The sequence below is a fragment of the Zea mays genome, chromosome 1 (genome assembly GCF_902167145.1).
Source record: "Zea mays cultivar B73 chromosome 1, Zm-B73-REFERENCE-NAM-5.0, whole genome shotgun sequence".
Lineage (NCBI taxonomy): Eukaryota > Viridiplantae > Streptophyta > Magnoliopsida > Poales > Poaceae > Zea > Zea mays.
This window is the reverse complement of record NC_050096.1, coordinates 35,836,774-35,851,104: the sequence shown is the minus strand read 5'-3', so window position 1 is coordinate 35,851,104 and position 14,331 is coordinate 35,836,774. Positions and strand designations below refer to the sequence as shown.

At 56.4% G+C, this 14,331-nt stretch overlaps 1 protein-coding gene across 1 annotated transcript; it reads left to right on the top strand.

Moving 5' to 3' along the window:
• The first annotated feature begins 10,603 nt into the window (after window positions 1-10,603).
• On the top strand, window positions 10,604-11,774 carry LOC100278628 (uncharacterized). The gene is given in 2 exon segments (NM_001151842.2): window positions 10,604-11,067; window positions 11,162-11,774. Coding segments are annotated over 2 exon segments (627 nt in total). The 5' UTR covers window positions 10,604-10,732; the 3' UTR covers window positions 11,454-11,774.
• Window positions 11,775-14,331: the final 2,557 nt, after the last annotated feature.

Here is a 14,331-nt window from a genome sequence, read left to right as displayed (position 1 = left end):
GAATCCAAAAGGTCATCCTTTTCATGAATAGCACTAACCAATTCATTCAATTTTTCCTTTTGAGCTATGTTAAGGTTGGCAAAAAGGGAACGCAAATTATCTTCCTCATCACTAGCATTGTCATCACTAGAGGATTCATATTTAGTGGAGGATTTAGACTTAACCTTCTTTTTGCCGTCCTTTGCCATGAGGCACTTGTGGCCGACGTTGGGGAAGAGGAGTCCCTTGGTGACGGCGATGTTGGTGGCGTCCTCGTCGTCGGAGGAATCGCTTGAGCTCTCGTCGGAATCCCATTCCCGACAAACATGGGCATCGCCGCCCTTTTTCTTGTAGTACCTCTTCTTCTCCTTTCTTCTCCCCTTCTTGTCGTCGCCTCGGTCACTGTCACTAGATATAGGACATTTAGCAATAAAATGACCGGGCTTACCACATTTGTAGCAAACCTTCTTGGAGCGGGACTTGTAGTCTTTTCCCCTCCTTTGCTTGAGGATTTGGCGGAAGCTCTTGATGACGAGCGCCATTTCCTCATTGTCGAGCTTGGAGGCGTCTATGGGTTGTCGACTTGGTGTAGACTCCTCCTTCTTCTCCTCCGTTGCCTTGAATGCAACGGGTTGAGCTTCGGATGTGGTGGCATCATCAAGCTCGTTGATCTTCCTCGAGCCTTCGATCATGCACTCAAAACTTACAAAATTCCCGATAACTTCCTCGGGGGTCATTTTAGTATATCTAGGATTACCACGAATTAATTGAACTTGAGTAGGGTTAAGGAAAATAAGTGATCTTAGAATAACCTTAACCACCTCGTGGTCATCCCACTTTACGCTCCCGAGGTTGCGCGCTTGGTTCACCAAGGTCTTGAGCCGATTGTACATGTGTTGTGGCTCCTCCCCTTTGCGAAGCCGGAACCGACCGAGCTCCCCCTCAATCGTTTCCCGCTTGGTGATCTTGGTGAGCTCATCACCTTCATGCGCGGTCTTGAGTAAATCCCAAATCTCCTTTGCGTTCTTCAACCCTTGAACTTTGTTATACTCCTCTTTACTCAAAGAGGCTAGGAGTATTGTTGTTGCTTGAGAGTTGAAGTGCTCGATTTGGGCCACCTCATCCTCATCATAGTTCTCATCCCCTACGGATGGTACCTGCGCACCAAACTCAACAACTTCCCATATGCTTTTGTGGAGCGAGGTTAGATGAAATCGCATTAAATCGCTCCACCTAGCGTAATCTTCACCATCAAAAGTTGGTGGCTTGCCTAATGGGACGGAAAGTAAAGGTGTATGTTTGGAAATGCGAGGGTAGCGTAGGGGGATCTTACTATACTTCTTGCGCTCTTGGCGCTTAGAAGTGACGGAGGGCGCATCGGAGTCGGAGGTAGAAGTTGATGAAGTGTCGGTCTCGTAGTAGACCACCTTCCTCATCCTCTTATGCTTGTCGCCTTTCCGATGCGGCTTGTGGGAAGAAGATTTTTCCTTCTTCTCTTGATGGTGAGAAGAGGAAGCCTTTTTCTCCTTCCGTTTGGAGGAGTCCTTCTTTTTCTCCTTCCTCTTGGTGTGGGACTCTTCCGATGAAGTGCTCCCATGGCTTGTAGTGGGCTTTTCACCGGTCTCCATCTCCTTCTTGGCGTGATCTCCCGACATCACTTCGAGCGGTTAGGCTCTAATGAAGCACCGGGCTCTGATACCAATTGATAGTCGCCTAGAGGGGGGGTGAATAGGGCGAAACTGAAATTTACAAATATAAACACAACTACAAGCCGGGTTAGCGTTAGAAATATAATCGAGTCCGAGAGAGGGCGCGAAGACAAATCGCAAGCAAATAATGAAGTGAGACACGCGGATTTGTTTTACCGAGGTTCGGTTCTCTCAAACCTACTCCCCGTTGAGGAGGCCACAAAAGGCCGGGTCTTTTTCAACCCTTTCCCTCTCTCAAACGGTCCCTCGGACCGAGTGAGCTTTCTCTTCTCAAATCAACCGGGAGCAAAACCTCCCCGCAAGGACCACCACACAATTGGTGTCTCTTGCCTTGGTTACAAGTGAGTATTGAACACAAGAAAGAATGAAAGAGAGAAAGCAATCCAAGCGCAAGAGCTCAAATGAACACGGCAAATCACTCTCACTAGTCACTAGGGCTTTGTGTGGAATTGGAGAGGATTTGATCTCTTTAGTGTGTCTAGAATTGAATGCTAGAGCTCTTGTAGTAGTTGAGAAGTAGAAAACTTGGATGCAATGAATGGTGGGGTGGTTGGGGTATTTATAGCCCCAACCACCAAACTTGACCGTTGGCTGGAGGCGTCTGCTCGATGGCGCACCGGACAGTCCGGTGCCCCTGCCACGTCATCACTGCCGTTGGATTCTGACCGTTGGAGCTTCTGACTTGTGGGCCCGCCTGGGTGTCCGGTGCACACCGGACAGGTACTGTTTGCTGTCCGGTGTGCCAGCATGGGCGATTCTGACTTCTGCGCGCGCAGAGGGCGCATTAAATGCGCGACAGAGAGCCGTTGGCGCGGAGATGACCGTTGCTCCGGAGGCGCACCGGACAGTCCGGTGCACACCGGACAGTCCGGTGAATTATAGTGGACTAGCCGTTGGCGTTTCCCGAAGCTGGCGAGTTCCTGAGGCCGACCTCCCTTGGCGCACCGGACAGTCCGGTGAATTATAGCCGAGTCGCCCTGGAAATTCCCGAAGGTGGCGAGTTTGAGTCTGAGTCCCCTGGTGCACCGGACAGGTACTGTTCACTGTCCGGTGGCACACCGGACAGTCCGGTGCGCCAGACCAGGGGTGCCTTCGGTTGCCCCTTTGCTCCTTTATTGAATCCAAAACTTGGTCTTTTTATTGGCTGAGTGTGAACCTTTTACACCTGTATAATCTATACACTTGGGCAAACTAGTTAGTCCAAAGATTTGTGTTGGGCAATTCAATCACCAAAATTATTTAGGACTTAGGTGTAAGCCTAATTCCCTTTCAGAGATGCATCGCTGGAGGATGCCCGAGGGGCTGCGATGGTAGAGCTCCTCTTCGTCGCCCAGCAAGACGAATGACTTGGCGCGTCGCGCTACCCGCCGAGCCTCGACTTAGTCGAGGGGTAGCTCTCCTCGACGGAGATATTGCAGGTACGGGGCCTGCCAATCTTGATCTGGCGTGGCCCCGCTCTGCCCTTCCTCGACGTTCAGTGCCTCACCCTCGGAGGCCGCGGGTACCTTGGGCTGTGCCGAGGGTACCTCGGGCTGTGCCGAGGGTACCTCGGGCTCGGGCGCGTCGTCGAGCTTGACGGAGGGTTGATGCAGATCCCGGGAGAAGACGTCCGGGGGGACTGTCGTTCGCCCCGAGGCTATCTTAGCCAGCTCATCTGCGGTTTCGTTGTAGCGCCGAGCGATGTGGTTGAGCTCGAGCCCGAAGAACTTGTCTTCCAGGCGCCGAACCTCGTCGCAGTAGGCCTCCATCTTTGGGTCGCGGCAGTGGGAGTTCTTCATGACTTGGTCGATGACGAGCTGCGAATCACCGCGGGCGTCGAGGCGTCTGACCCCTAGCTCGATGGCGATCCGCAATCCGTTGACCAGAGCTTCGTACTCGGCCACATTGTTGGACGCCGGGAAATGGAGGCGCAGCACGTAGCGCAAGTGCTTTCCGAGGGGCGAGATGAAGAGCAGGCCTGCGCCGGCCCCCGTCTTCATCAGCGACCCGTCGAAAAACATGGTCCAGAGCTTCGGTTGGATCGGAGTCGTTGGCAGCTGGGTGTCGACCCATTCGGCCACGAAATCCGCCAACACCTGGGACTTGATGGCCTTCCGAGGGGCGAACGAGATCGTTTCGCCCATGATTTCCACCGCCCACTTTGCGATCCTGCCCGAGGCCTCTCGGCACTGGATGATCTACCCCAGGGGGAAGGATGACACCACAGTTACCGGATGAGATTCGAAGTAGCGTCGCAGCTTCCGCCTTGTCAGGATCACAGCATACAGCAGCTTTTGAACTTGCGGGTAGCGGATCTTAGTCTCGGACAGCACTTCGCTGATGAAGTAGACCGGCCTCTGAACGGGCAATGCATGCCCTTCCTCTTGCCTTTCGACCACAATCGCGGCGCTAACCACCTGAGTGGTCGCGGCGACGTAGACCAAGAGGGCTTCTCCGTCCGCCGGGGGCACCAAGGCAGGCGCCTTTGTAAAGAGCGCCTTCAGGTTGCCGAGGGCTTCCTCGGCCTCGGGGGTCCAAGCGAAACACTCGGCCTTCCTTAAGAGGCGGTACAGAGGCAGACCTCTTTCGCCGAGGCGTGAGATGAAGCGGCTCAGGGCCGCGAGGCATCCCATGACCCTCTGTACCCCTTTTAAGTCCTTGATGGGTCCCATGCTGGTGATGGCCGCGATCTTCTCCGGGTTGGCTTCGATGCCTCGCTCGGAGACGATGAACCCTAGGAGCATGCCTCGGGCACCCCGAAGACACACTTCTCAGGATTAAGCTTGACTCCTTTCGCCTTGAGACACCGGAATGTCACTTCAAGGTCGGAGAGGAGGTCGGAAGCCTTCCTTGTCTTGACTACGATGTCATCGACGTAGGCCTCGACTGTGCGACCGATGTGTTCGCCGAACACATGGTTCATGCACCGCTGGTACGTCGCGCCCGCATTCCACAAACCGAACGGCATGGTGACATAGCAGTACATGCCGAACGGCGTGATGAAAGAAGTCGCGAGCTGGTCGGACTCTTTCATCCGGATCTGGTGATACCCTGAGTAGGCATCGAGGAAGGACAGGGTTTCGCACCCAGCGGTGGAATCCACGATTTGGTCGATGTGAGGCAGAGGGTAGGGAACCTTCGGACATGCTTTGTTGAGCCCAGTGTAGTCTACACACATCCGCCATTTCCCCCCTTTCTTCCTCACAAGCACAGGGTTGGCAAGCCATTCGGGATGGAATACCTCTTTGATGAACCCTGCTGCCATTAGCTTGTGGATCTCTTCGCCAATCACTCTGCGCTTCTCCTCGTCGAATCGGCGCAGAGGCTGCCTGACGGGTCGGGCTCCGGCCCGAATATCCAGCGAGTGCTCGGCGACATCCCTCGGTATGCCGGGCATGTCCGAGGGACTCCACGCAAAGACGTCGGCGTTCGCGCGGAGAAAGTCGACGAGCACTGCTTCCTATTTGGGGTCGAGCCCGGAACCGATCCGGACCTGCTTGGTGGTGTCGCCACTGGGGTCGAGAGGGACGGCCTTGACCGTCTCCGCTGGCTCGAAGTTGCCGGCGTGGCGCTTCACGTCTGGCACCTCCTTGGAGAGGTTCTCCAGGTCGGCGACGAGGGCCTCGGCGTACTCCACGCACTCCACGTCGCATTCGAACGCGTGTTTGTACGTGGGGCCGACGGTGATGACCCCGTTGGGGCCCGGCATCTTGAGCTTCAAGTAGGTGTAGTTGGGGACGGCCATGAACTTCGCGTAGCATGGCCTCCCTAGCACGGCGTGGTAGGTTCCTCGGAACCCGACCACCTCGAACGTCAGGGTCTCCCTTCGGAAGTTGGAGGGTGTCCCGAAGCAGACGGGGAGGTCGAGTCGCCCGAGGGGCTGGACGCGCTTCCCAGGGATGATCCCGTGGAAGGGCGCAGCGCCTGCTCGGACGGAGGACAGATCGATGCGCAGGAGCTTGAGGGTCTCGGCGTAGATGATGTTGAGGCAGCTGCCCCCATCCATCAGGACCTTGGTGAGCCTGACATCGCCGACAACGGGGTCGACGACGAGCGGGTATTTCCCCGGGCTCGGCACATGATCGGGGTGGTCGGCCTGGTCGAAAGTGATGGGCTTGTCGGACCAGTCTAGGTAGACTGGCGCCGCCACCCTCACCGAGCAGACCTCCCGGCGCTCTTGCTTGCGGTGCCGAGCCGAGGTATTCGCCGCATGCCCTCCATAGATCATGAAGCAGTCGCGGACCTCGGGGAATTCTCCTGCTAGGTGATCTTCGTTCTTGTCGTTGTCGCGGGCCCTGCCACCCTCGGCGGGTGGCCCGGCCCTGTGGAAGTGACGCCGAAGCATAACGCACTCCTCGAGGGTGTGCTTGACGGGCCCCTGATGGTAGGGGCACGGCTCCTTGAGCATCTTGTCGAAGAGGTTTGCACCTCCGGGGGCTTCCGAGGGTTCTTATACTCGGCGGCGGCGACAAGGTCCGCGTCAGCGGCGTCGCGTTTCGATTGCGACTTCTTCTTGCCTTTCTTCTTGGCGCCGCGCGGAGCAGACGCCTCGGGAGCTTCTTCCGATGAGCGGCCCTGGGGCTGCTTGTCCTTTCGGAAGATAGCCTCGACCGCCTCCTGGCCAGAGGCGAACTTGGTGGCGATGTCCATCAGCTCGCTCGCCCTGGTGGGGGTTTTGCGACCCAGCTTGCTCACCAGGTCGCGGCAAGTGGTGCCGGCGAGGAACGCGCCGATGACATCCGAGTCGGTGATGTTGGGCAGCTCGGTGCGCTGCTTCGAGAATCGCCGGATGTAGTCCCGAAGCGGCTCCCCCGGCTGTTGCCGGCAGCTTCGAAGGTCCCAAGAATTCCCGGGGCGCACGTATGTGCCCTGGAAATTGCCAGCGAAGGCTTGGACCAAGTCGTCCCAGTTGGAGATCTGCCCCGGAGGCAGGTGCTCCAACCAGGCGCGAGCAGTGTCGGAGAGGAACAGGGGGAGGTTACGGATGATGAGGTTGTCGTCGTCCGTTCCACCCAGTTGGCAGGCAAGGCGGTAGTCCGCGAGCCACAGTTCCGGTCTCGTTTCCCCCGAGTACTTCGTGATAGTAGTCGGGGGTCGGAACCGGGTCGGGAATGGCGCCCGTCGGACGGCCCGACTGAAGGCCTGCGGACCGGGTGGTTCGGGCGAGGGACTCTGATCCTCCCCGCTGTCGTAGCGCCCCCCACGCCTGGGGTGGTAGCCTCGGCGCACCCTTTCGTCGAGGTGAGCCCGACGGTCGCGTCGATGGTGCTCGTTGCCGAGGTGGCCCGGGGCCGCAGGCGCGGTGTTGCGCGTGCGCCCGGTGTAGACCGAGGCTTCCCGCATGAATCGGGAAGTCGCGGCATGAGGTTCCGAGGGATAACCTTGCCTTCGGGAGGCAGTGCTCTCGGCCCGCCGGGCCGCAGCGCCTTCCAGGAGATTCTTGAGTTCTCCCTGGATTCGCCGACCCTCGGTGGTTGACGGCTCCGGCATCGCGCGGATGAGCATCGCTGCGGTTGCCAGGTTCTGACCAACCCCGCTGGATGCGGGCGGCGGCCTGATCCTGACATCGTTGGCGACGCGGTGCTGGATACCTTGGGGCAGGTGACGTATTTCTCCGGCCAGGGGTTGGCCCACCCATGCCTGTCCGACGTCCCGACGGATCGGCTCAAGCGCTCCTGTTCCCTCGTTGAGCCTGGCCTGCGCCTCGCGGACTTGCTCGAGTTGTGGGTCGTAACCCCCCGCCGGAGCGGGGACCACAGCTAGCTCCCGTGGGATGTCGGCGCGAGGCACCAGCCTAGGGAGATCACCGTCCTCCGGCATGCCAAGATGGTTGCCTTCGGAGGGATTCCCTAGCTCGATGTGGAAACATTCGCGGCTTGGGCCGCAGCTCTCGTCGCCAAGGCTGCGGCTTCCATCAGAACAGTCGGATAGGCAGTAGTCACATGCGGTCATGAAGTCCCGCACGGCACTGGGGTTGCCAAGTCTGGAGAAATCCCAAGCGATGCTGGGATCGTCATCTTCCTCGGACCCAGAGGGCCCGTATGTCGAGACGTCCGTCAGTCGGTCCCAAGGCGACCGCATACGGAACCTCAGTGGGGTTGCACTCGCCTCAAGGAGAGCGCCCGCCAAAACGAGGTCGTTTGGCGGGTTGAGGCCGAGTCGAAATGACGCAAGATGGGAGTTAGTCGGTACCTTTTTGTCGACGAGGAGCGACGTAGTCACATCGGGGACTGGTTGCACCGTCAACTCTGGTTCGAGGGCGACGTCCTGCAGGCTTTCCGCGAGCGCGCCGGCGTCGTCTTCTTGCTCGGGGTCGACGTGCCGCGGGGGGACGGCGCTTGCCTCCGTCTTGAACGCGAGGTCGACGTCCGGCGTGCCTTCCGTCGGGGCGTCGGGGGCGTCGATTCGCTCGACGGCCGACGAAGCGCGGCCTCCCTCCTGGCCTTGACGGCCCCGCCTCCTCCTCCGTTGGCGGGGGAGAGAACGGGGCGAGCCCGAATGTTGCCCTTCCACCACGCGGGGAAGACGTCGTCGATTCCGCCGCCGGCGGGCGGGTTGTCGGCCGCCATTGTCGTAGTCGCGCGGCGGTGGAAGAAGTATCATGTCGTAGCTGCCGTCGAAGGACATGAACTCAAGAGTCCCGAAACGAAGCACCGTCCCGGGCCGGAGAGGTTGCTGGAGACTGCCCATCTGGAGCTTGACGGGGAGCTGTTCGTCAGCACGCAGCAGGCCCCTACCTGGCGCGCCAACTGTCGGCGTTTCGAGACAGGGGGGTCCCTAAGCCGACGAGTGAGTGTGCTGCGTGCCCCAGCCCAGATGGGTCGAGCGCGTGGGCGAGCGCGAAGGGGGGGAGAGGCGAGGTGGCCGGAGTCGAGCGTGAGAGAGGTGGAAGTCCCGCGGCCTTCGTGTTCGTCCCGCGCCCAGGTCAGGTGCGCTTGCAGTAGGGGGGTTACAAGCGTCCACGCGGGTGAGGGAAGCGAGCGGCCCCAGGAGAGCGCCTGTCCCGTCCTCGGTCCCGCGCGGCCAACCTTCTCTAAGAAGGCCCTGGTCCTCCCTTTTATAGTCGTAAGGAGAGGATCCAGGTGTACAATGGGGGGTGTAGCAGAGTGCTACGTGTCTAGCGGAGGGAGAGCTAGCGCCCTAAGTACATGCCAATGTGGCAGCCGGAGAGATCTGGGCACCCTGCTGGCGTGATGTCGTGGCTGTCGGAGGTGCGGCGGAGCCTGGCGGAGGGACAGCTGTTGGAGCGGTCGAGTCCCTGCTGACGTCGTCCTGCTTCCGTAAGAGAGCTGGGGGGCCGCCGTCGTCATAGAGCTTGTGGAGCGCCATAATTGCCCCTCCGGCGGAGCTGGCCGGATGGGACGCCGGTCTTGTTCTCCGTGACCCGAGTCGATTCGGGGTAGGATGATGATGGCGCTTCCTGTTGACGTGGCGGTCTGTGTCCTAGGCAGGGCGACGTGGGGGTTCCTCCGAAGCCGAGGATGAGTCTGCCTTCCGTTGCCGTGGCCGAGCCCGAGCCATGGGGTCGGGCGAGGCGGAAGTCGTTCGGCCGAGGCCAGGGCGGAGTCCGAGCCCTGGGGTCGGGCGAGACGGAGTTTCGTCGTCTTCCGGGTCTTAGCCCGAGTCCGAGCCCTGGGGTCGGGCGGAGCGGAGTTTCGTTGTCTTCCGGGTCTTAGCCCGAGTCCGAGCCCTGGGGTCGGGCGGAGCGGAGTTCGCCGTCTTCCGGGTCTTAGCCCGAGTCCGAGCCCTGGGGTCGGGCGGAGCGGAGTTCGCCGTCTTCCGGGTCTTAGCCCGAGTCCGAGCCCTGGGGTCGGGCGGAGCGGAGTTCGCCGTCTTCCGGGTCTTAGCCCGAGTCCGAGCCCTGGGGTCGGGCGGAGCGGAGTTCGCCGTCTTCCGGGTCTTAGCCCGAGTCCGAGCCCTGGGGTCGGGCGGAGCGGAGTTCGCCGTCTTCCGAGTCTTAGCCCGAGTCCGAGCCCTAGGGTCGGGCGGGGCGGAGTTCGCCGTGGTGCCTTTGGCAAGGCCTGACTGCCTGTCAGGCTCACTCTGTCGAGTGGCACTGCAGTCGGAGTGGCGCAGGCGGCGCTGTCCTTCTGTCAGACTGGCCAGTGGAGCGGTGGAGTGACGGCGGTCACTTCGGCTTTGCCGGGGGCGCGTGTCAGGATGAAGGTGTCAGACCACCTTTGCGTTAAATGCCCCTGCAATTTGGTCAGTCGGTGCGGCGATTTAGTCAAGGTTGCTTCTGAGCGAAGCCAAGGCCTCGGGCGAGCCGGTGATGTGTCCGCCATAAAAAGGGGGCCTCGGGCGAGACGGAAGTCTCTCGAGGTCGGCTGCCCTTGGCCGAGGCTAGGCTCGGGTGAAGCGTGATCGAGTCACTCGTGTGGACTGATCCCTGACTTAATCGTACCCATCAGGCCTTTGCAGCTTCATGCTGATGGGGGTTACCAGCTGAGAATTAGCGCGTCTTGAGGGTACCCCTAATTATGGTCCCCGACAATACTGGAGCTCGCGTTACCCTATCCAGGAGAGCAGGGGGCATCTGGCAAAAAGCAAGCACCAGGTTGGGGGAGATAAAGGATGAGGCGGGAGGGTGTAAACGCAAATATAGCAGGGAACGTTGGATGTGCAATGGATGATTTGGATTGATTGATTGCATGCGTGCACCGACGATTGCACAGGATATGGCCTCCATCTTAACGGACCGGGGTAACTGTTGTTCTTGGGGGTACTACATGGGTGTGGCATTACCTGAATGGGTGTGGCATTACCTGAGGTAATGCATACGCTGAACGATTCAACTCACAAAATCGCGCCGCCGTGTACTATCACAAGTTGCAAACGCGTTAGGGACAAGATGAGTTGACTTGACTTGGGGCACTGCACTGCACTCTGGGTCTGGAAGAGTTGCATATCCTATCCTTCTTCCTTCGCTCCCTCTCATTCATCCAACACTACTCCAAGTTTAATTTCCCACACCAAACCTCAGCTCCCACCGATCGGTTCCATCAACCTAACAATCCCTCGCTTGTTAGCCCGCGCGCGTGTGTCGTGTGCGCTGCGTGCGTCCCATGGCTCAGCCTCGCGTGCACCCAAACGCGGCGGCGGCGGCGGGTGACCTGGAGATGGGCGGCAACGGCGGCGTGTTCCCGCCGCTGCCAGTTCGCGGGCAGCCCGCCTCCGTGAACCAGCAGCAGCTCGGCGGCGGCCCCCACACCTGGGTGGGCAACGACGCCAACACGCTGCTGGTGGTGGCCACGCTGATCACCACGCTCACCTACCAGCTCGGCACCAGCATCCCCGGCGGCTACTGGCAGCAGGACACGACGGCGGCGTCGAGGGACGGCAAGGAGCAGGTCACGTACCGCGCCGGCGACCCCATCATGCGCGACCTGCACCGGCCAAGGTACGTACTGTGTCTGTGTACCGTGTACGGTTCGTTTCGGCCGCGGCTTGGCTTCTGCGCGAGCTGTGTGGCCTGAGACGTCGTCGTTGTGCAGGTACTGGGTGTTCATGGGCGCGAGCTGGGTGGGGTTCGCGAGCTCCATGATGATGACGCTGAGCCTGCTGGTGCGGATGCCCGTTGACTCGCGCCACGTGCGCTGGTCCTTCGTGGTGGCCTACTCCAGCCTGGTGCTCACCTTCGTGGTGTCGCAGCCCAAGACGCACCTGTCGCTGGACCTCCTCATCTGGGCCGCCGTCCTCGTCTTCCTCTGGATCATCGTCAGCCTCCACCCGGACCGCCGCGCGCGCGTCATCCAGGAGCTCTGCTGCGGTGGCCGCGATACCTGAAGCAGAGCAAACCCCGACGTACCACGAATGATTAGTTGTTGCTTTTTTTTTTGGTGACGATGGGGTAATTGACTGTCTTTTCTCTTATAGTCAACCAAGATGTAAACAAAATCCCACTGAACAAGGTAGCCAGAGCCTATGTCCTTGATTGAGCGCTATAGTAGTCTATATTCGTATCAAGTAGAATCTAGATAGGCAGATGAACACGCTGGCATGATTTAGCGTAATCTTTTCGGCACCCGCCTACAATTTAAAAAACTAGACTAGATATTTCCAAGTCAACGTGTAAGGAAAAAACAAAAATCAATGGCCATTCGCTAGTTTTGTTAGTCCTGTTGGCTCTCGTCTGAATTTGTTCGCTAGTTTTGTAGTGAGTTTGGTTGCATTGGCTGATTCTAACGAATAGTACATTTTGAAGATAGATTCACTAAAAAAGGAGTTCCAAGTAAATCGGCAAAAGGAGTCCTGAAACTGAGTGACTAAACTTAGGTGTACTAGGAGTAGGTGATAGTAACAGTGAATATTTCTTCCCTTCTCTTCATCAGTCGTTACTACATACTAGTACATTACACATGAAACATGTTAAATGAGCTTCAAGGCTTGTTTAGAATCTGTATAACTAATAATTAGTCGGCTAATAAATTATTAGATGAAATGAGATATTTAACTATTTAGTTGCCTAATTATTAGTTGGACGTTGTTTGGAGGCTCTGGCTAATAAGTTGGTTGCACTACTAATCTCTTAATAGTGCCCCTGAATCGAGTGGAGACCGAGGGCTATGTTAAAAGGATATGAGGTATATTGTCTTTTGCTAAATACTAGTCGTTCTAATCCAGCTAATGAACTAATTGTTAGTGGAGTATCTAGCTAACAATTAGTTGATATTTAAATTAGACTGTTTAGAACACATACATAACAATTATCTTTAGAGGTTCCTAACATACCTAAAAAGACTATTTGACAAGCCCATAAAGTTTACCGGTACTAGGACTTGGACTACAAAGTCCAAGTGTGCAACGCGCTATTGCGCCACTTCAAACCGGCATTGACGACTGAGCGCGTTGCTCTCAAGAGGTCCGAATTGATGTGTCTTTTCATCCTCAGTTTGAGCATCCTGCAGCCTAGGCTCATATACTCACGCTTCATTCAGATTTCAGATCTATCTTGAAATTTTGTAGGGAACAAGGCAGAAAATTCAATATGTCGTTGAATGGTTGATAGCCCGAACAACACGCTTCTCTTTTGAAATAGCGCACTCTTTGATCGGGATGTCTGTATGCGCAACCTTGTTCTTTTCTGTTCTGTTCTACGCCCACAAAGATAGAAAAAGAAATTTTGGAACGTACAATATGTCGCTGAACACCACCAAAAAATGGAATATGCCGACTACCATCACAAAAATCGTTTCTATTTGCTAAAACGCACCACACCGGCTATTTTATTCATTTCTTAGATTTAATGGAGCAAATGTCCAATTCAACCTTCGACCCTTTGATGATATTTGTCGAAACATATCGATGTCGCCAATTCATATCACAATCCCTCCTTCCATCACCTGCGCGCCTAGAGCCCTAGATGTTAACTCACACACTGGAACACGTATGTATTTGTATTAACACGAGTTCTCGATCTGGGTAACAACTCCGCTCGGTCGCCGTGTGAGAGTTCTTCTTATTCGCCAAGTCTTTTCGCTCCCTACCTGGAGAGGCACTAGCAATGGGTTAGTAGCTGGAGCCTGGAAGTAACTCAGGAACAAATTGATGCTGACTGCCCAGAGCTGATTTGAGCTGAGATACGTGAAAGACCAGGTGGATGGTCGAATGGTCAGGTAGTTGGAGTTTGTATGCTGATGGTCCGTTACGTTGAAGAATAGAATATGGTCCAAAAAATTTGAAGGCCAGATTCTGATTAGCACGAGGTGCCACTGGCGATTGCACGTATGGCTACAGTTTAAGATATACTTGGTCGCCAACTTGGAATACACGTTCAGTTCTGTTTTTTGTCCGCTTGTCTCTTCATCCAAGACTGTGCCCGAAGGAGATGTTGCTGGACTAGCTTGGTGATGATTTTCCGATCCTGTAACCATTGCTTAAGGTCACAGTCACTTGCACTGCTACAGATGTATCGACCCCAAAATGTCTAGGTGAATAACCATAGAGTACTTCGAAACCTCCTCGATGAGTTGTTCAGTGGGTTCAGGTACAACCTCAACTTCCTCGGCAGTTTGGGAGCCACAAAACTGCAGAGGATTGGAGTGGCTAAAATCTCATTCTTATTCAATTTTGAATAAAAAGGGAATTTTAGCCCCTCAAAATGCATAGTAGCATCTTTCACCTACATATAGGATTCAGTTTCATACATATCAAAATAACCCTCGCATTTGGATTTCCACAACTAGGGTTGATAACCATCAAATCGTGGGAAATTGAGTTGGGGCAATCTACCGAACCCTCGACGTGCTATATCACACTTCACACACAGAGTCATGTGGTAGTAATGTTCAGACATGAAACCATAGACGCGAGAGGGCAAAGACGGACATGTACCCTTGACAGGGTCGTGAGCCTGGAGCCCTGGACAAAGCTGAGCCCCGGCTCATCCTCCCGGTGATATTTGTCAGCACGATGGCCTAACAGCCTGTTGGTGGGATGACCTCCGAGCAGGTGGACGCATGGTCGCTGACTCGTACGGGCCAAAGATACCCGATTTGTCCAACGAAGCAGATCGGTGCTCCTATTCGAAACACTTGGTGACTCGTGTGAATTCCAACACAATGTCATTCACTTTCTTCTCCAGATCTGGCTTCCAGATATCGACCTCCGTCTTCATCACCTCCAACGCCATCAACCGCTCCTCGCCACATAGAGCCACCACATC